Consider the following 23,044-nt stretch of genomic DNA (forward strand, 5'->3'; position numbering starts at 1 on the left):
CTTCTTGAAAACTATTAAGGATGGAAAAGCGTTGCCTTTAGCATTCCGCAGCTGGGACTGCTACTTTAATCCAACTTTTGCTGGTGGAAGACAACACAGTTGGAGTGTTAAATTGTCTGTCAATCATGAAAGACCACGATATGTTGCTTTGATATTTGAAAAAGACAACAAGCTGGAACATTGCGAACTTAAAAACATCAAAGTTCACTTGAACTCTGAAACCTATCCTTACGATGATTTGAATGTAAAGTTCGAAGAAAATGGCTATGCAGTACTATATGACATGTATACAAAGTTTCAACAATCATATTACATGAGGGAGCCACAACCACTTCTTACATATGCAAGTTTTAAAGACAAGCCCATCGCCGTTATTGACATTAGCAATCAAAACGAAGCTGTTAAGAATGGACCAATCGATTTAAAAATCCAATTTGAAACCAATAAACCAATTCCACAAAACACTTCTGCGTACTGTTTAATTATACATGATCGTCTGGTCGAGTACGTTCCATTAACAGGAATTGTACGAAAAGTAGTATAATCTATTTTATACTCACCTTTGCAAGAATATTTCAATAAAACGCAATTTACATAAATTTATAAACAAAAATATTTTGTTTTATTTTATAATAAGAATAGTTAAAGACTAGTTAAAATATAATACACTTATATTTACTTAAAAATTAAACATTTTGTGTTGCGAGAAAATATTAATATGATGACATTTATAGTGAGTAAAGACAATTAAATTAATATTATTACTATGCTCTTTTATCTATATATTGAAACTTAAATCATAATTAAATTTATATTTTAATCCAAGTCCATTGAGACAGATTCATTTGAGTTATTTGCATTTGTTTCATGAAGGTTATTTAATCTATAGTGGCCCCAAGCATAGGTGTGAATACCATCCTCTAGAATAAATCGTTTATCATCTTGATGGCTTAGCGATATTTTAGTAATTTTGTCTGTATATATTGTATGCTGCCTTGACCTAAACGAAAACATGGTACCGTAAAAACCTTTTTGTTATAAAGACATTCTCGATATTTATCTATAGTATACTTTTTTAGGACCGACTTTTTAACTCCCTTAGATTTTTTTACTTCTTCGCTATCAACTACATTGATGGCATACATTTTAGGACGAAGGCCTACAAATTCAACCATTGTTTTTCCGTCATTCTCATCTTTCATCATGCCAAGTTTTTTCTTATTAATTAGAGGAAGTTTATATTTATTTTCTTTTGAAAACCCTGAGGTGTCAAATCTAGCCAATATTTCATCTAAAGATAATTCGGAATACAAATTCCGTCCGTAAAATGTTAATATGAACGAATCTGTATCCATATAATTTAGAATAAAATCCTCACCAAATTTCACTTTTAGAAAATCATACAGAAAATCATACATCACCCACTTTGATAAATCTAATATGCAGAACCCTAAGTACAATGGTCTATCATATTTTACTCTGACATTCCTAATTTGAATAGCAACCATATTTTCGGAGAATATCGAAAGGCTGTGAAAATTTGGCTTCGAGATTAATTTACTAGCAACATTCCTTCTTCTTTGGTTTGCCTCATCTACCCACATTGTCACAATTTTCACAGTTTTTCTTTTGTCGATATTCTCCATTGTCTTACCGAATGAAGAGTTATTCAATAATTTAAAAAAATCTTTTTCAAAGGCATTTTCAGCCTTTTCCCTATGTTCATTATTCTTCAGTATGTAAGGAGCTAACCAAGCGCTTTGTGTGAAAGCCAAAACTCTATGGACTTTCTTAAGAATTAGTCCATGTTTCAGAGATTGCTTAAGTAATTTGTAGTGTATGGTGTATGATGTTTTGTCAGTAAAATCTGCAATAAGTTTTTCAGTTTTTGAGCCCTCAACACACTTTTTCTCCGCCAAAAAAGGTAAATCGTTATGTTTGTCGTGAAGGTGCGGTGGATATTCAATATCAACCTCTAAAATAAAACCAGTAGGAGCGTTGTCAGGAATAGATAATATTACAGCTGGATCATTGAATTTCTCCATTTCATAACCCTCCACCCATCTAAAATCTTTTTCAGGGAGACACTCAGTCATAACTGTACCATATAAATTATTTACATCCAAATAATAGATATTTACCTCTGGTTTGGCACTATTATAATTGGGAGCATCTTCATTATTTGCTACCGAGTGTCTGTTTGAGCACTGAGTAAGCCCTCCCCGAATACCATTTTTGCAGAAATTGTACATGTCTATATCTCTGAGTAGCTCAAGTTCGACTTTAGTACATAGTAGCATTGCATCCCAAGATAGAGATGGTGCTGTGAGATATTGACAAGGGTCCAGTTCGTGAATTCGCATACATAAGCTCCTGAAATTTTCAAATACGTCTGCTAAAAGCAAGACATCAGCTTTTAAGTACAAATCCATGTAGTCTTGCATAGTTTGACATCGAAAATGTGACCAAACATTTGTTGCATGCCTATAATCGTCTGACGAGCATTCAGTATCTGTCAACTTATTATAAAATTGGTCTATAGGGGGAAGTTGTTTCTCCTTCAATTTTTCAAATGATGAAATATATTCGTAGGGAAATACTCCTTTCCTAGTCATAAGTTCGAATGCTTCATCATCAGGAAAATGAGATCTGACAGCAACAAAAGAATCTCGAGATAAATTCCTTGCTAATTTATCCAAACTAGTAGGCATAAATCGAAAACTATCTAAGAAACGATGCTCTAATCTATTCATTTTCTTTTTTTTCACTTTTTTGCCCTCACTTTCCTCTTCTTGCTGGAATTCCTCATCATCTTCCTCACTCGAATCTTCTTCTTCTCCTACAACAACTGTACTTTTTAAAGAACTAGAGTCGGTTGACTCGTTATCCATATTAATGAAATAAGACATTGAAATATATTTTTCTTTGTTTTGAGGTATGACTCTTATTTCACCTCCAAATTCAACTAACTCTTTAAAGAAGAGGTGACAGTCGTACGAAGAAAAATTGTGGAAATATATTGGAATAAATTTAGGTAGATGATATTGCAGATTGCAATGGTTATGTACCGCACCTCGATATTGCCCCGTTAAGTGACAATGATCTTTCACCCTATCGTTACCTAAAATATCGCCACATATACGACAATTTATATCCCTAAGAAAGGCTGTCTCTTCTTCGGGTGTTAGAGTATTCATAGGTTTCGTTTTGGTTAGGTAACTATCATACAAAAATTTACAATCCTGAATTAGTTCTTTCAGAAAAACATTTGCTGCGTCGGGACCACTATATATAAATAACTTATTTAAATTTTCATTAAAACTACATTTAATAAAATAACTAAAAGCACATGGAATATGCTTCTTTACCTTTTCCGTTTTTTTACTCGCCCCATTGTTCTCATCTTCCGGCACGTCTTCCAGTATGCTCTCGGAGTCAGCATAAATTACGAAAGGCACCTTTTCCTTTTTCTTGTGATTGATGAACTTCAATACAGCCTCCTTTTTGTTTGGCAGAGTACAGACTACGTTTCCACACTGCTTTTTGTGAGTCATACATTTATTTTCATCGTGGAAACATTGTAGACATCCATAACAAAAATAAGCTTTCTCCTTATGACTTGTGAATTGAGACCGCATAAGACTGAAAAAAAAAAAGAACAAATACATGATTATTAGAATATGGTTTTGATTGATAAGTTTTTTTTTTTTTTTTAATTACCAAGACATATCCATAACCAAAATGTAATGGAAATGTTCTTCATTGTGCAGCAATATTAAATTAATGTGATTGCTTTTCGTCTCCTTTGTTAAGTAATATGGACCAACGACCGACTTGTTTTCATAACCGAAAACATTTACGCTAATCTCCGGGTTGTTCATTTCAAATTTTTTTATATATTTAAGACCCAATGGGAAATTTAATTGTTCGAAATTTAGCGATATTCCAGACTGCAGAATAATGACATCTTGGTGTATGTCGATGTTATATGAAGAGGTTATACTCGGATCTCCATATGCAGTTTCTCCCAATGCAACAACCATACACCACTTGAAACAAAAGTCATCATAGTTTTTGATGTTAAGGCACGCACCCTTCTTGTTGCTTAATGATTTCGGAGTTGGAATATAATGTGAGCCACGGGTTAAGTTGGCTCTCAACACATTTATGTCAAGTTTTAAAAGTTTCTCCAGGGCCCAATTAGAGCCTCTTTCTTGGAACTCTTCTGATTTTGCTATAATTTCCACACAGTGGTTGAAAACAACCTCTTCCAAATCATCTCCCAGGGTTAATAGCGTTGTTTTTGAAATATGATTAAATATATTTTCAATAGTTAACTCTTTGGAAGTTGAAGGTCCATCTTTTTCATTGTTTGGTTTCACATATAGTCCTTGGAGTTCCATATTAAATTTTATGAGCGTTTTACCGTTTAACTCATTTTTTAAGGTTTTAATTATTAATTCTTTTGAAGCATTAAGAAAATCGATCGGGTACAAAATGTCTTTATTGTTTTGTATCTCATAGCTGAGTATATTTTTGTTAAATGCACTTTTAACAATTTTTATGTCAGAATCCAGATTTTTTCTCACGGTGGATCGATGTTCTTCGCTACGAACGTGTGATCGTATATTATTCACAATTTTATCACAATCACCACAAAACTTTTCCACCTTCACAGCTGATTTATTTTCATGCTGCTGCTTTAGTTTTTCTTGTTGTTGATCCCGATTTTGTTTTATTACATGCTCATCTCCATGATGGTTCTCTAAGTGCAATTCTAAATCGTTTACACTTTCACATAAAACATCACAAAACATACAATGCTTTTTCATATGTTTCACAAATTCACTTTTTTCCTTGAAATAAAGGCTGCATGACCAACAAATTTTTTGAGACATTATAAAAACTTTTTTAAAAATATTAAGAAACGATGCTTATTAATCTGTGACTTGTTGAGTACTGAAATTTCTTCCAATCCAATCAATACATTATTGACTACATTTTGTAAACAAATAGAAATTCTATGATTGAAGCAGAATTTGTCATGAAACTCTGCAACAACGCTTCCCCCCAAATTCTCATATCCATTTCACAGAAATCCAATTGTTAGTTAATGTAAACAATGGTGTTTCCTTCTTCAAATCCCTTCAATCTTCAATACCGAATTGATGCAGGGTTTGTCATGAAACTCTTTCAGTTTCAATTCTCTCAAATTGCTACATAATGTAAACAAATTCTTCATCGACAAAACTATCAAAAAGCGATCGATATAATGTACCAAAATGCCTGTCCACACAAGAAGAATTTGCTTTGATTGGCTACAGCAGCATTTTTTTAGTGTGTATATGCTACAACATTAATTGGTGGTTAGATGTCGCCTATATCGTTTCGAGGGAAATGACTGGAGAGCCATCTGGACAAAATAATAGAACACACATCTTCTTGTTGACTATGATACTAACCAAATTTGTCTCTGCTATATTCACTTCTCATATGGTGGATCTCTCTAATCCCATTTGATATGATCATATTTCAATAGTTTTGGAGTGTGTCTATGCTACAACATAATTTATGGATAGTATAGATAGAACTCACCGTTAGATGTCGCCTATATCGTTTCGATGGGAATAACTGAACATTTTTGAGTCGCTAAAATTATAGACAAATTAAAACAAGTACAACGAAAAGTTAGTTTTGTCTTTTTATCTCATCATGTTTTGCATAGCCAACATGCTGATTTTCGTGTTCAACCCACTCGACTTCGTTATCGTTTTTCAAGAATTTCACTTGATTATTCCGGAATTTTTCGATGTCATTTCTTTGTCTATATTTTCATTTATATTTTCATCTATGCTGAAATTAAAACCCCTGAAATATCAATAATTGCAGCATATTTGTCAATTGAAACTCTTCTATAATATATCACATTTATTGAAGTCGATTTCTTGAAATATATGTTTTCAAATAAATTAATAAGCACATTTGACTGCAGTAATCAGCATGTTGACTATGTAAAAGCATTCTGAGAGCCATCTAGATAAAATGATTTTCTTCGATACTTACCTCTTTCAGATGTGTTTCTGCTATATTCACTTCTCACATGTTGAATCTCTTTAGCCCCACTCGATATGATCATAATACATTTTTTTTTTCGGAGGGTGTCTCTGCTAGTGGTGAATATTAAAACTTGAAATTTCACCATCCCATACACAGTTTTGGATTGTGTCTGCGCTAAACTTAGCGCCATCTAGTAGTTCATATTAAAACTAGCAACGCCAACGCCAACAGCCCCAATAAAATTTGACGTGGTACAATTCAAAAGACAACATCCCCAATATAATTTGCCGTGGTACAATTCAAACGACAACATCCCCAATATAATTCACCGTGGTACATTTCAAAAGACAACATCCCCAATATATTTCACCGTGGTACATTTCAAAAGACAACATCCCCAATATATTTCACCGTGCTGAATTTCCCCCAATCAACATCCCCAATAGAATTTGCCGTGGTACAATTCCCAAGACAACATCCCCAATATATTTCACCGTGGAGAATTTACCCTAATCAACATCCCCAATAGAATTTGCCGTGGTACAATTCCCAAGACAACATCCCCATTAAAATTCACCGTGGTGAATTTACCCAAATCAACATCCCCAATAGAATTTGCCGTGATAAATCGTGGTGAATTCCCAACATCCCCATAAGCACACTACTAATCCCGGTAAATAGTGTCGCTAAAATCATCAAAATGCCGAATATTGGGGGGTACGGTATATGGGGGCTATATGAAGACGTGGACCTACATGGCCCATTTTCTGTTTTATGCTGCAGTATCTATTACGAACTTCAAATACCAAATTTGGAACAATTCCGCTAAAAAATGTCGCTAAAATCATCAAAATACCGAATATCGGGGGGTACCGTTATATGGGGGCTACACGAAGACGTAGACCTGCACAGATAATTTTCTGTCTTACGCTGTAGTATCCCTTAAGAACTTCAAATGCCAAATTTGAAACAATTCCGGTGAATAATGTCGCTAAAATCATCAAAATACCGAATATCGGGAGGTACCGTTATATGGGGGCTATATGATAACTTGGACCTACATGGCCCATTTAAAAACTTAACCTGCCTACTGGCAAAATATACATGTGTACAAAATTTTTGCCTTCTATCTCAATTTGTTCGAAAGATAGCGTGATTACAACAGACAGACAGACAGACGGACATGGCTAAATCGTCTTAGAATTTTACGCTGATCAAGAATATATATACTTTGTTGGGTCTGACATGAGTATTTCGAGGAGTTACAAACGGAAAGACAAAATTAATATACCCTCCATAGTATGGTGGAGGGTGTAAAAATGAAACGGAAAAAAAATTCAAACAATTACGTTGAAAAAATTGAGGATTGTTGCCTTCCGAATATAGGGTGGAGATATACCACAGTGTGGACTTATGCCATGTTTACGTTAGAACTTTTGCAGGGTTAATCCACTTCAAGAGGATTATTTAAAGTATAAGTAATGGATAAGAAAATTTTAATTCAAATGCCTCGAGTTAACCTATTTATATTTATAAAAACTGTTTTTGCAAGGAGGTTAAGGTGGGAATATATAAAGCGCTTATTTGGCTAGCTTAAGTCAACGGCTGACTTCTTCGGAAATGAACAAAGGAGCCTAGGGAGAAAATCGAACTAAGTCAACCTAAAAACACTGACTTATGCCAGACAGAAAAGCTCTTTATGTACTTCCACCTTTAGGAACCCGTAACAATATTCAAACATCAAAATACCAGACAATTCCGTTGAAAGTTTTACCGTTATATGGGGCTATAGGAAAAAGTGGTCCGATATAGCTCATCTTCGAACCTGATCTCAGTTCAGACCCAAAACGCACGTGTAACAAATTTTAGCACTCTGTCTCAATTTCTTCAGAAGATAGCCCGATTGAAACAGACGGACGGGCTAAATCGGATAAGAATTTTAAGATGATCATGAATACATACACTTTGTTGGGCCTATAATGATTACTTTGATGAGTTGCAGACGGTATGAAAAGATTAATATACCCATCCCCCCCCTATATTATGGCAGAGGGTTGCCATATTCGATTTAGCAAATGAGTCTACCTCCATTGTTTTGCCATTATTGGAATTTTGCCATATTTAAAATTAAATTTTTTGAAGAAGTCGCCTATTTGTATCTTTCTTTAATGCATGGGGTATGTTCAGTGCATACATAGAAACAACATATTTGGTATCCCTAACACAATTAACGATCTAATAGGGCATTTAGACTATTGCAGAGTAACTCACTGGGCTTAATAGATCCAGTGGATGTTTACATACACCCTAAGAAGGAAACCCTTAAGTTGAGGGAACTTTATGATATGTCACAAAATATGCCATGCGAAGACTTCAAGCTGTTTATGTACTCTCACCTTTACAGTCTCCCAGCTGATGTTTGTTTACGTATCCATACACAGCTAAGAAAAATAGAATGAAAAGCAAATAGCCTTAATGTTGGAGCCAAAAACCTAATATGCAGACAATCGATGTTGAAAACCAAGTTCTTACTCACATTGCTGACCGTCTTAAGAGAAGTTCACTCACCCACTTCTTCGAATTTGATTTAAAAAAATTTTATCTAAGGAAATAATGTAATGGCTCTTATTAAACAATATCACCAATTGCGTTCTCTTACGTTCCGAAGAATGAATAAAATAGAAAATAAAAGAAAATATATGTTTTTAGATATTTTTATTGCGTTGGGCGCCAAACTGATTCGAAATATTTGTCATAGTACACTGATCCGCTTCCCCTCTTCTTGTTTTAGCGGTGAATTTTAACAAGTTCCTTCACTATAATTGAGGTATTTTGAGTCCTCACATCAATTCAATGCGACATTGGTAACGGATATTAGAAAGTCAATTGGTTTTTATTGTGGTTTTTTACGTTCATACATATCTTACATACATTCCCAAATTCTGGTTCCTCTTCTATTTATATCCGCCATTTACCCCCGTGTAGACCCTACAAAAAAAGGCAATTTCAAGTTCCAAATATGCAGTAATTGATAGACAACTGCATACAGCAAAACAAAACATGTGCTATGTATGTAAATGAATCGATGATTATTGTTTCTCGTTTGTCGGTCTGTTGACCATTTCTTTTTTTAGCGTCTAAGCAACATGGAAAAAGGTCAATGTGCAACCGTAGCTAGTTGGGAAGGTGGGGCTGTACGGTCACGCAAGGCTACACAAACGCCAACTACACCGGGCCAGGTAAGAAACGTCCTTGACTTAAAAACTCCATTACCATGAGGCAAACAAACACCGATACCAACGTGCTCAAACACACACGCGCACACACACACATATGACTCGCTTGCAGACATTACTCACACAAACACACTCGCACACACACACTTAACACCCAGATAACCTTAAATTTCTATTTATATACTTGCAGACTTCATTACAGGGCAACGGTGGGCCACCAAAACCGGCCAGACGTCAAAGTCTACTCTCGGTAGCCTGGACCGATGACACAACGGGCGTGGAAAAAATTATGTGGCGTGAAATTGACAAAGTTTCTCGGGCCGTCTTTCCAATATTATTTTTTGTTTTCGTACTTTTGTACTGGCCCATTTTGCTGATGAAATCATCTTAGGACATGGGGAGTTCCAGGGAACAACTCTCTGGACTCCGTTGATTACTTTTTTTTTTCTTTGGAATTTGAATGCAAAAACGCAGCAAGCCTAAAACCTAAGCAAAACGAATACTTAGAAAAAGCAAAACAAAAAAAAAAAACAAAACAAAGAAAAACAACAATAACGTAATTAAGTCAAGAGCCTAGTTTAAGCAAAATAGTTGTTTTTATATACGAATATAGAGCAAATATTGTTTTCGAATTTCTGTTTTTATATATATACATATGTATGAATTTGTTAAAAAAACATAGAACACATTTTTGTATTATTTTTTTTTTTTGTATGAAAAAGGAAAAAATATTGTGAAATGTTTTTTAATTTATAAATGTGTGTGCTAGGGGAATTGAAACTGTAATGGTGAGGGTACATAAACAGCTTGAAGTCTTCGCATGGCATATTTTGTGACATATCATAAAGGGATTCCAGAGCCGGACTGAAATCCTGCCGTCGTTGTCCGTTATAATTTGGCATTAACATGCCTAGCTGTTTATGTACCCTCAACTCAACTCTGTTTAAAATAATGTCAATAATTTGAACCTGAAAGCGATTTCTTGGATTATTGGGCGCCATTTTTTTAAATATTGAATTTCAAATGTTTGTAAATACCGATTTTGTTGAAATATAAAGAATGTGATCCCAAACACTGTTTAGGTGTATACTTTAAACCAAATTTCCAAAACAATTGGGTGCCAATACAATACTTTTCTAGTTATAAATCTCTTCTCCTTGGAAATTTATTGATGTTTTTACAAATGAAAATCTAATCTAATAATGTAAGACCGGACTGTTGGGCGCCACTTTGCTAAACATTTACACGAATGTATGCCATTTATATATTTTTTCATACCATGTTGACCGTTGGGCGCCATTTTTCAACCAACCTCTGACATTGCTGTAACGTAAACAGTGTGGAACAAGCTATACTGGCCGTTGGACACCATTGTTTCATTCCGCTCATAATATTTTTTTCTTACTTTTACGACCCCCCGTTGATATATTAGTCATGCCATGTTAACTGTTGGGCGCCATTTTTCAACCAACCTCAGATATAGCAATAATATAAACAAGTGTGATCCAAGCTATACTAGCCGTTGGAAGCTATTTCAGTTCTATTCTAGGTGAACATCTATCATTTCCTTGGACATTTATTGATTTTTTACATCTGAAAATCCAATCTAGTAATACAATCGCGGTCTGTTGGGCGCCACTTTGCTAACCATTTACGCCAATTTATACCATTTATATATTATTCATAACATGTTGACCGTTGGGCGCCAATTTTTAACCAATCTCTGATATTTCTGTAATATGAACAGTGTGATCCAGGCTAAGCTGGCCGCTGGGCGCCATTGTTACATTCCGCTCATAACATTTTTTTACTTTACGCCCTCCTGTTGATATATTATTCATACCATCTTGACCGTTGGGCGCCATTTTTCAGCCAAACTCTGATATTCCTATAATATATACAGTGTGATACTGGCCGTTGAAAGACAATTCAGTTCTATTCTAGATGAATATCTATCATCTCCTAGGAATTTTATTGATTTTTTACAACTTAAAATATTATCTAGTGCCGCACTGTTGGGCGCCACTTTGCTAACCATTTACGCCAATGTATACCATTTATATATTATTCATACCATGTTGATCGTTGGACGCCATTTTACAATCAACCTCTACTATTGCTGTAATATAAACAGTTTGATCCAAGCTATAATGGCCGTTGGGCACCATTGTTATATTCCGTTCATAACATGTTTTTTCTTACTTTTATGCCCTCCTGTTGATATATTAGTCATATCATGTTAACTGTTGGGCGCCATTTTTCAACCAACCTCTGATATTTTTGTAATGTAAACAGTGTGGTCCAAGATATACTGGCCGTTGGAAGCCAATTCAGTTCTATTCTAGGTGAACGTCTATCATCTCCTTGGAAATTTATTGATTTTTTACAACTGAAAATCTCTTCTTGTAATACAATCGCAGACTGTTGGGCGCCACTTCGCTAACCATTTACGCCAATTTATACCATTTATATATTATTCATAACATGTTGACCGTTGGGCGCCATTTTCACTCAACTTTTGATATTGATATGATATAAACAGTGTGATCCAAGCTATACTGGCCGTTGGGCGCCATTGTTACATTCCGCTCGTAACTTTTTTATAGATAATTTTGGCCCCTTTTGCAGTGCTACCACAGTCTTACGCTTTGATTGTTGAATCCCATTTTCCAACCAACCTCGGATATTATACCGTTTATATATTATTCATACCATGTTGATCGTTGGGCGCCATTTTTAACCAATCTCTGATATTGTTGTAATATAAACAGTGTGAAACAAGATATACTGGCTGTTGGACGCCGTTGTTACATTCCGATCGTAACATTTTTATAGATAATTTCGGCGCTTTTGCCGTACTACCACAGCCCTACGCTTTGACCGTTGGGCGCCATTTTTCAACCAACATCTGATATATCTATAATGTATACAGTGTTATACAATTTATGCTGTTCTGTATACTACTGTATACTGTATACAATTTATACTGTCCATTGTTACATTCCGCTCATAACATTTTTATAGATAATATCGGCGCTTTTGCAGTGCTACCACTGTCCTACACTTAATAATCTTTGACGCAATTTTAACGCATTTTACTCAACATATTATCTTAATTTGTTAATAACCGCGACGAAGATTATTATTTAGGCGATTTAATAAAGATTAAGGGGATTTAATGCTGGATAAATTGAGCATCTGAACAAATTGGGCGCCATTTTCACACAAAAATTACTTTTTGAACAATATGGATTGTATTGTAATGACAGATACATTTTTTTCCCAGTTTTCTTGCAAACAATGTTCATTTTTTTTTTTAAATATTGCAGAGAACAGTACAGCGTGCCAACTATTTCGGGAAATGTCGGGAAGTCTTACAGGCCTTGTTTTATGATGCCCTAAATATTTATTCGAAGCCAATAACTCTAGAGTCCTAATGATTGAGCTACCAATGAAGGTGTGCACATTAAACCAGTAAATATTTTTGTTTTAAGATCACATTTATCAAAAGATCAATATTTGTTCCTCACAATTGCATGGTGAGCAGCAATCGTTGGGCGCCATTTTCTCCAAATAATATATTTCAGAAGAAATAAAAACTTATCCTATCATTGTTTACATTGTTGTTGTTGTTGTAGCAGTAGTACATGTATGTGTTTGCGTTCTGCTAATCTGGTTCCAGCTCCAGGCTTAGAAATTCGGCTACTTTAACGGGCTGTAGCCAGAGATCTTCTGGAGTGAGTTGGGTAGGTTTGGCTGAGCAATTAAAAAAATCCCACGGCAGCGGGTTCTACGATACCGGATTGACCCGAAACAACAAAATTCCAGTTTCGGCCAGCGGCTGCCAACCCAGTATGTACATGTTTGTGTTTGTTTACATTGTGAATTTGTTGGGCGCCATTGTCTCCTAAAATCATATTTTCTACAAACATAACATTCAGAGGATTTCTTCGTCATATCATTATTATTTGTTGGGCGCCATTTTTTTCCCCAAAAACAGCAAAAGACAAATTTTCGGCCAAAGAAAATGCTACATTAATTCAGGGAGAAGAAACCTGATCAGTTGGCGATACTGATTTGGACAGCGTGCAAATTGTTTCAGAAAATGTCCCCCAAATGCACAAATGACTTATTAAATCCAAGCCAATAACTCTAGAGTCCTAATGATTGAGCTACCAATGATTGTGAGCAAATTACACCGGTCAATATTTTTTTTTTTTTAAGACCGACTTTTTCAAAAGATCAATATTTGTTCCTCACAATTGCACTGTGAGTAGCAATCGTTGGGCGCCATTTTCTTCCTAAAAATATATTTCTGCAAACATTGCTTTCAGAAGTTATTAAAACATGTCCTATCATTGTTTACATTGTGAATTTGTTGGGCGCCATTCTCTCCTTAAATCATATTTTCTACAAACCTACCAATCAGAGGATTACTATATCATATCATTATTATTTGTGGGGCCCCATTTTTTCCACAAATAGACAAAGACGAATTTTCGGTCAAAGAAAATGCTACATCCATGGTAGAATCAATAAGGTAAAGTCATGCAATCATATGTTTACAATTTTTTTTTCCAAAAATTATCCCTTTGACAACATCTCATTGTCAAAATATATATTTATAAATCTAATGTAAATACACAAACCAGAGATGAGACCCTTCATTTTATGTGGTAAAATTTTACAAGGTAAATTACAATAAATGCAGAGAAGGGTATACTTATTTGAAATGACTACCTTCTTAATTGTACCATGGCTACGTCAATTTGGGAAAAAGAAAAATGATCAGTTGGCAATACTTATTTCGAACGTTTTTATTAGTAATGGGAGAAAAAGCCCCCATAATTTATTAATACCTTAAAGCTTTTTTGATAAACTAGTTAAATAAAACAAATTGGTGCTTCTAAAAAAATTATAAAAATATAAATAATTAAATTATTATAGAAAAATTATATATTTTTGTATTGACAATGAGACGCACATAACCTCGTTTTTCTACATCACTAGCATATGTAATACTCGAGCACGCATTTACCAAAAAAAAAAGAAGAAAACACCTGAAACTATATTCTGCTAAAACTAATCAAGCCAATCTACGAAAAAAAAACATGTCATAATAAAATAATAAATTAAACAAAGCAACTTCTAGCCTCTCTATCCCTCTGTCGTTTATATGAAATTAATCTGTTTTAATGTAAACGCATTTTAGTAATGAATAAATAAAACGCCATTAGGGAGTTTCACATGCAGCAGGTTTTCTTGGGTAAAGCTAGCAGACCATACAACAAATTATCGTCAACAAACATTTCATCATTACTAAATTTGCTATGTGGCAGGATGCTTTACGCAAACTTATTGTATGTGAAATTTACGCTACTCAGAAACGCAATAAAGCCTATTGTATCAAACCAAAAAAATATATAGTTAGTTTATAAAAAATAGCCATATTTTATGCTAACGAATGTCTTTTATTGTTTTTATATACATCGTTTTTTTATATGTTAATAAGTGATTCTTTTTTTAATACGAACCATTTTTTTTTGAGAAATAATAATAAAAAACAACTGCTTTTGTTGCTTGTTTTAAACAAACATACATACCTATACTATAAATATTAGTGTAAATAAAAAAATTACAAAGAAAAAGAAAAATGATATATACAAAATAAAAAATCGATTTTAAAAATCAAAATAAGATATGTCTTTATTTATGTAAAGGTAAACCACAATTTTTCCAATGGAAAATATGAATTAAATAAAGAAACGGTAAGCTCTGCAATATGGAAACTTACCTTAGAGGTTACCTTCTTTATTATACCATGAAAACAAGTTGAAATGCCAAAAATCGCTGGGAATCCTTTAACATTAAATTTGGGTTTTGCAAAACTGCAAGAATGTAAACAATTTTACTTCGATAACCGATTTTTGCCTATATAAAAAAATTGCAAAATTAGTAGATTCTTGCAGGTTCTGAAACATAGCAATTATTAGCCACTCAGAAGTTAAGGCTCTATCAGACGATATGTTTTTTACATACGTCCCAGCAGCTGTTTCGATGTGACTACCTGTATTCTTCTACCATGGGAATAATATAGAGTTCATGGTAGAAGAATATAGGTAGACGCATCGACACAGCTGCTGGGACAATAAACTGTCAAACCAATTTTGGAATTGAAAATGTTGAATGAAAAATTATTTAAATTTGCAAAAATTCTTGAAAAACGTGGATTATAATAACCTCCGATTAACGTCATATAAGAAAACATATAAAAAGCAGAAGAATACATGTAGATGCATCAACGCTTGGGAGCATTGATATGTCAAAAAAATTAATTTTTTTCAAATATAAGTAGATTTTTATATGTTTTCTTATACTAAGTCAGACGGAGGCTATTAAAATTCGCGTTTTTTTTTTTCAAAAAATTTTACAAATTTAAATAATTTTTCATTCAACATTTTTAATTCCAAAATTGATTTGACAGTTCATTGTCCCAGCAGCTGTGTTGACGCGTCTACCTATATTCCTCTACCATGGTATATACTGTTCAATTTTCAATGTAAAAATGACATGTTTGCTTACTGTTTGTTAATCTTTTGTACTGTTATTTCATTCACAATATGTGCTTTGACAACTAATGTAGATGATCAGCTGCGGTAAATCCATTACCTGTAGATTGTGAATTGCTGGTTTCCCTGTCATAGTAGAAGAATACAGTCAAACCAATTTTGGAATTGAAATTTTTGAATGAAAAATTATTAAAATTTATATCATAACAATCTTCGATTGGTGTCGTATTTTTGAAGAAAAAATTAAAATTTCGACATATTAATGTTCCCAAGAGTTGATGCATCTACCTGTATTCTTTCGTTGTTAAGGTGAAAATACATAATACGCTTTTTTGACTGGCTTAAGTCATCAGCTGGCTTCTGCGTAGAGGAACAAAGGAGTTTTAGGTCGACTTAAATCGATTTTTGCCCTTCGCTCCTTTGTTTTTTTTTTTCCAAAGAAGCCTGCCGATACCTTAAGGTGAGAATACATATAATGCTTTTTTGACTGGCTTAAGTCATCGGCTGACTTCTTGGTAGAACAAAGAACAAAGGAGTTTTAGGTTGGATTTAGTTCGATTTTGGCCCTTCTCTCCTTTGCTCTTTTCCGAAGAAGCCAGCCGATCCCTTAAGCCAGTCAAAAAAACGTTTTATGTATTCTCACCTTTAATAACTTAACCTGTTTAAGAGTACGGTAATATTGACCAATCACCTAAACAATGACGTGTTTAAAATAAAAAAAAATCTTAATTGGGCTTCATTGTTCCTAAAACAGGATATGTGGAAACAATTTGGTCATCAACAGAATGTTAAACACCCTCGAAGAGACAGATAGTATAAACTTATTTTTCTTATGCTTCTGGGACTTCTTTTTCGTAGGTTTCTAGAACTTACAAAAGGAAAACCATTGCCCAATTATAACGTCCACCATCAGAATCAGTTGATTGCCAAATTGAATGTCAAACACACATTACTGTGATTGAAAGAACAGTACAAAAAATAAACAAATGTCAGACAAAATAGATTACTTCTCCTGCAAGAGTGATGCCAAGGTAGATCCTTGCATGAAGCTGTTTATCACTTTTTCCAGAAAACTGTGACAAGTAAGCACACCTTTTATTGATGTCTAATTTTTGATCCAGTTCTAGCCATGGTACAATAAAAAAGGTAAGGTACCAGCTGTTTTTTTTTTTTTTAATTGTGCCCGACTACTGCCAATTTTGTGTATGTATTTACTGTTTTGAAAAATAAAAACAGAATATTTTCAAAATCAATGATTAGAAGACGTGTAAATTGCGAGACGTGCATTAAAGCTATTCGCTAGTTTTGCCATAGAATTGAAAGATAGAACTGTCCATAACATATTTTTGAAAGAAAATCCAGGCATTTCATTCATTTTTCCTGCTGTTTAACTGATTTAAAAAAAAAATGAGGAAAAATATTGAATAAATGAAAACAACTTGTTATATTCAAATTTGAAAGAAAGCGGGCATAGCCTCTGGGTTGTATTTCTGTAATTTTACGAAGCTGTTCTACCTCCTTATTGTACCATGGTTCTAGCTTTTTCTTATTCATAAAATATTATGTGACTGACCCTTAAGCAGATCCGCAGCTTATCTCCTATAAAATCCAGACCCAACATAGCAATTCCATGACAAATACTCCATCTCCATTTTGGCGGCGTATTATCAATAATTTAACAATGTTTTATAAATGCAATTATTCCATGGCAGGCATTCAAACAACTGTACACCTTGGTCTACCGTTACTATAGTTTCCCTCGACTCTGACGTCAATGGTTTGAAAACAATTAAAGAGACAACATTGCTGAAATACGTTCACTCCGTTCGAATGAATGTTAAACTAGACTAGCGCATTTTTGCAAGGATACCGCAAAGGGTTTACGAAATTTATTGCATACAATAAGGATTATTTTTAGTAACCATTTGCATTTACGTACTAATTTTTAAACTTATTAACATAAACACGTCTGGTATGTGAGAGGGGAGATAGTCGAGGAACACATTACAATTAGAATGCGTCATTGTTAAAAAAAATCACAAAGAATGCCACTAAATTTCTCAAGCTTACCGCAATGGCTCATTTATATTGACATATGAATAGTGGGTAGGGTTACAAATTTAGTATAAGTTCCGGTAATTTTATTTTTTACATTACATTTACAATGCAATTACATTTTGTTATACAAATTAGATATTTTAAATCATTACAATATGATTATACTTCTGATTAACTTTTCTATGCCAACATGTTTTGCATCAATAGAATCTCAATTTCTCATATCCAAAATGTACTTCTTTCCAGTGAATCCCTTGAAATTTAAAGCAGCTGCCGTGGCTTCTTTGAATTTCTCTAATGGCACCAATTCATGAACGGGAGCAACAAATTTCTTTTGCAACATTAAATCACACAATTCGGCAAACATTTGCATACGTTCCTCGGACAAGGCATTTTCTTTGGTCCATCGGGTCATCCAGAAACCACGGAATGCAATATCTTTAAATATCAGAGCAGCTGTGGCAGCAATAACCGGTTCCCTTGACATACCACCATATGTCACATGCACACCCTTGTCAGCCAGCTGACGTCCCACCTCCGTGGCACTTTTACCGCCCACACAATTTAAGGCTAATCGGGGTTTTGGCAAACTACCACTTTTGAACAGTGTTGTGGTGCGTAACTCCTCTTCGGTCAACACCTCAGTGGCTCCCAAATTACGTAAGTGATCTTTGAGACCATTAATGTCGGGACGATCTCGAACAATGCCCACCGATTTGAGGTTCCATGATTTACACAGTTGATGGACAGCTTGTCCCACACCACTGTTGGCACCATTTTGTATAACACATTCACCCGGCGAAAGTTTAACAAAATCTTTAATCATGCGATATGCCGTGCAAGGATTGACTGTGATAGTGGCCGCCTCAGCCAGGCCAATGTTATTTGAAACCGGCATTAATTGATCTTCATTGTAAAGAGCATGAGTGGTCCAGGTACCCATACCAGTGGCAAAGGGTACAACATGTTGTCCTTTTTGTAATTTTTGAACACTAGCGCCAACCTCAAGGACCTCAGCAACACATTCATTGCCTCCAATGGCAGGGAACTTGGGTTTAACGGGATATTTTCCTAAAAAAAGAAAGACCATTTTTTTAACATATAAGAACATAAAAGGTGTGCAGAACATAATATTAATATAAGTATTGTGAAAGAGAGTTTGGTTTCTAGCGTTCGTTCCAGAACTACAAGAATGTGAACATTTTTGCCATTATTAACGATTTTTTTATATGATTTCAGAATTTCGTGTTAAAATGTTTAATTTGTTGTGTCAAGTTCGCACAGGTAACTTTCTACGTTTACCATGAAGTAAATGGAAGCATTCTATCTTATAGCAATATCGGACTACACAAATACGTCCACCCGTATTGACGAATTATGCTAAGGTGTCTACAATACAAATTGAGTTTTGAGCTACAAATTCAGTTGGAAAATATGTTGAAGTTTCAATACACCTACAATCGATTGGTACCATCCAGACCTATGTACCGTTACAAAGTTATTATTTAAAATACTCTCCAACATAGGAGACATACAAAATTAATATTTGCATTAATCTCATTGGCTATCGGCATAGTTATTAATACCAAGTTATAATAGATACCCATACGAAATTCATATCATGTTCGAAGTGAAACAGCAATTTCGCTTATACAATTTGGTACAAACAATCAAATCTTATAAGCCGCTAAATCTGTGTTACTTAATCAATCAAGATCTTCTGATATTGGTTTAATATCCAAAACTTATACTATAAATAAAAAAGCTAATCTTTATATTATTGAGCAAGAAAGTAATATTTCAAAAACTATACCTTGTATTGTATTAATATCGGCTGGATTAATGGGTGCCGCAAGTATCCTCACCAAGACCTGCTTGTCCTTTGGACTGTCCAGCTTTTCCTCAACCAATTGCAAAACATCTGTTGGCTCTCCATATTCCGAGAATTTTAGAGATTTAGCACATACGGACATGTAACGTGAACAGTATTTTGTACTAACATTGAGTACATTATTAAATTGTATTAGTTTAAACATTATTTTATTTTTTAATTCATCGGCTGATGCAGTGCGAGTTCAAAAGGGAACTATTCACTGAACGGTACTTTGGGAACTATACACAGTGATTTCTTTACTTTACTTTAGTTCCTTTTGTTAGTAATGTTTTCTTATCGTGTTCCTTTGCTTTGAATTTCATATTCCGTTTGTTGTTGTGTTCAATTAATGTTGTGCAGTTCTCAAATGAACTAGTTCCCCTGAGTAATTTACTGAAAGATGCAACTGAACTAAGTAGGGTTATTAAAATAGAAATCGTGAAAGTAAGAAAAGTCCATCAGGTATTTTTTGTAGATGTATTAATTTTTTCACTTTCCTTTGGTCTTCATACACAGAGACTTCATGAAAATGAACGTATGAGATTTTATCGCAAGACAACCAAAATTGGAATTTATTTTAGTCTTATTTCATGCATCGAAAGGTCTCATGAGAAAATTTTGGAGGACAGTGGCAGTAAAAAAGTATATTTCTTCTTACACATGCCCTTTAAATTGTCTGATGAATGTTTACATTTAGATAGATTATATTAATTTATCTCTCATCTAAGTCTAAGACGAGACACTGCAAATATTTATATGCTATATTTACACAAATTCATCATCATCTTACTTGAAATAAACGTTTCACGAATTAAAAGAAAAACAATTTTATATTAATGCAACATTAATACATTCACCTTCCTTTATTAATGCTGTAAATAGATATATCCTTTTTTGGAATTTCTACAGACTACAACGATTTTTCTTTAGACATAATGCTTTTGTTTTATTGGTCTTATGTATATACAAATAGAAATGCTTAAATTTTAAGAAAAAAAATATATATGTATGTATAGGTAAGATAAAATTAATTTGTTCATTTCTTTTATTTTTTTCTGGCCAATTGGTTTTTGGTGGTTTTGGGAAAAACGATATTACAAAAGAAAACAAAAAAAAAAAACCAAATAATATATTGTATAAAAATAAATATAAAATAATAATTTTTAATAAAAAAAAAAGTATTGGAGAAAAGTATAAAAAATTAACAACCATTGTTTTGAGATTTTGAAATGTTGGTGGTTAAGGCAGGTAGGATCGTGTAAAATTGATTTTGGAATGAATAGCATAAAACACATAAATTGAATTGGACTTAGATTTAAGAAAGACAATGCACAGAAAAATGTTGTGTATTTTTTGTTGTTGTTTTAAAATAAAACTTATTTTGAATATACAAATAATTCGTTCGTTTCGTTTTTTTCTAACACAAATTTACCGTGTACAACAATCTAATGCCGAAGAGCGTAATGACATTTAAACACGACAACCACAATCGGGCTTATTGATGCTACGCTGGCGAGTCTGTTGAAGATTTCTCAGGGCAGCACCGCCATACTGTATGCCACTGCCAATTCGTTCGGGATCCAATTCGCCGGTTTCAATTTTTGCCAAAATGGTTTTTGAACATTTTAAAAAGGCCTCTTCAACGTTTTCACCAGTTTTTGCACTTGTCTCAAGGAATATCAACTCTGGAAAAATTAAAACAGACATTAGGCATAGGATAATTTGAAGTTACTTCAAAAGGCTCGTCTTACCATTCTCCTGGGCAAATGTGCTTGCTTCTAGGAATGTTATATCCCTGGCTTCTTCCAAATCTTTCTTATTGCCCACCAGCAAAATAACAATATTTGGGCTGGCCAAGGTCCGGGCATCATTCAACCAATTAGTTAGGGCATTAAACGAATCACGTGATGTTGTATCATATACAAGCAGAGCTCCTGCAGCTCCACGGTAATATGATCGTGTTACTGAACGAAAACGTTCCTGACCAGCAGTGTCCCATATTTGCAATTTAACTGATTTTCCGCCGACATTAACAATTCTGGATCCAAATTCAACACCAATTGTGTGTGAGCTATCGTCCTTGACTAAATAAAGGAAAGAAAGGAAGTAGGTAATAAAAGTATGATATAACAAATGAAACTTTTGACAAAGCATTACAAGTAAGTAAAGTCAGGTGTAATACGTAATTAACATTATTCTCTTTATACAAATTGTAACAGCACGTAGATCTAAATGTTAGCAAATTACAGGTGTATATTTACCATGCCAAAATCCCACATCCAATTAGAATCCCATTTGGTACAATTTGCCAACAGACTAAATGATAACTTCAATATTTGAGAAATTTTCTATTAGTCATAGCCCAAATACAAAACAATTGACATGTTTTCATTTTTCAACAACTGGTTCTTTTTTCACACATTTTCCCACTTCTCATGCGAAACACGCAATTTCCACCAACAAAAACAACAAGTAATACACACGAAATTTAAAAAATTTCACACAACACTTACATTTGTTTTCAATAAAATGGTGTAGAAGACAACTTTTCCCACTGCCTGCACTTCCAATGATTAAAAACTTAAACAAGTAATCTGGAAGCAAAAAAACCAGAAACAAAGTCAAATAAATCCATAGAAGTGGCAATGCAAGTTGACAAAATCAATTACCGTATGTTTCCGACATGTCTCAGTTTGTTGCCGATATTCCTATAATCGTCTGCACTTTATAATAATCGTCCCAAACACAAATGAGAACTTTAATTGTGATAAATAATAACAATACCGTATTATTTATTAATTATATTAAGGGACCCCTCTTCTAATAGTCTTTTGTTTTTTGTTCCTTTTTTCCGTACTATTGACAGTCAATGACAGTTGTTTTCGTTGCTTCCGTTGTTTGTTTGTCAACACAGAAAAAAATACGGCCATAGAGCAACTGATGAACAAGGAGAAAAGAGAAATAAAAAATGCAGACCCCAAAGCCAAACCTTGGCATCAACGGTGATAACAATATTTCTTGTAATCACTGCGAAATGATAATCCATAGACAACTAGTAGACAGCGTGGAAAGAGCGATATTTTTGAGAAGAATGTATTTACTACATTCATAGGTAATATCAACATTTTAAAAAGTCGATGTTAAATGAAATTATTTAAGTTCTATGGTAGATTTATTGGTTAGGGAAGACAATATTTTTTAATACAGAAAGAAATACTAACAGAATTCTGAAGACACATCTGTTGATGGCA

General features: G+C 33.9%; 3 protein-coding genes across 6 annotated transcripts in view; 1 reads left to right on the plus strand and 2 right to left on the minus strand.

Moving 5' to 3' along the window:
* Positions 1-14,990, plus strand: part of LOC101901163 (glycine receptor subunit alpha-2) — a 165,424-nt gene extending 150,434 nt beyond the window's left edge. For all 4 annotated transcript variants that reach the window (XM_059126145.1, XM_059126144.1, XM_059126146.1 and 1 more), the window contains 2 exons: positions 9,192-9,296; positions 9,484-14,990. In XM_059126145.1, the coding sequence (XP_058982128.1) occupies positions 9,192-9,296; positions 9,484-9,684 (306 nt within the window). In that variant the 3' untranslated portion in view covers positions 9,685-14,990. The remainder of the gene's footprint in view (positions 1-9,191; positions 9,297-9,483) is intronic.
* A 2,725-nt stretch (positions 14,991-17,715) lies between these two features.
* On the minus strand, positions 17,716-20,072 carry LOC101901436 (enoyl-[acyl-carrier-protein] reductase, mitochondrial). Its single transcript, XM_005189101.3, has 2 exons — positions 19,734-20,072; positions 17,716-18,991 (listed from the first exon to the last, which is right to left on the minus strand). Exons 1-2 carry the CDS (start codon positions 19,954-19,956, stop codon positions 18,132-18,134), a joined length of 1,083 nt encoding a protein of 360 aa, XP_005189158.1. The 5' UTR covers positions 19,957-20,072; the 3' UTR covers positions 17,716-18,131.
* A 547-nt stretch (positions 20,073-20,619) lies between these two features.
* Positions 20,620-22,719, minus strand: LOC101901273 (ras-related protein Rab-4B). Its single transcript, XM_005189100.4, has 4 exons — positions 22,463-22,719; positions 22,307-22,387; positions 21,545-21,877; positions 20,620-21,478 (listed from the first exon to the last, which is right to left on the minus strand). The coding sequence occupies exons 1-4, from the start codon at positions 22,476-22,478 to the stop codon at positions 21,264-21,266; spliced, it is 645 nt and encodes a 214-aa protein (XP_005189157.1). The 5' UTR covers positions 22,479-22,719; the 3' UTR covers positions 20,620-21,263.
* Positions 22,720-23,044: the final 325 nt, after the last annotated feature.

This window comes from Musca domestica, unplaced genomic scaffold (genome assembly GCF_030504385.1).
Source record: "Musca domestica strain aabys unplaced genomic scaffold, Musca_domestica.polishedcontigs.V.1.1 37, whole genome shotgun sequence".
In the NCBI taxonomy this organism is placed as follows: Eukaryota; Metazoa; Arthropoda; class Insecta; order Diptera; family Muscidae; genus Musca; species Musca domestica.

Excerpts from the sequence above, each read along its gene's own strand:
- LOC101901273 (XM_005189100.4), bottom strand. Across the intron at positions 21,878-22,306 it reads CCATTTTATTGAAAACAAAT|TCAAGGACGATAGCTCACAC; the intron begins GTAAGTGTTGTG and ends TCCTTTATTTAG. Across the intron at positions 21,479-21,544 it reads CACATTTGCCCAGGAGAATG|AGTTGATATTCCTTGAGACA; the intron begins GTAAGACGAGCC and ends TAATTTTTCCAG.
- LOC101901436 (XM_005189101.3), bottom strand. The coding sequence starts at position 19,956 with ATGTTTAAACTAATACAATTTAATAATGTACTCAATGTTAGTACAAAA. Across the intron at positions 18,992-19,733 it reads CGATATTAATACAATACAAG|GAAAATATCCCGTTAAACCC; the intron begins GTATAGTTTTTG and ends TTCTTTTTTTAG.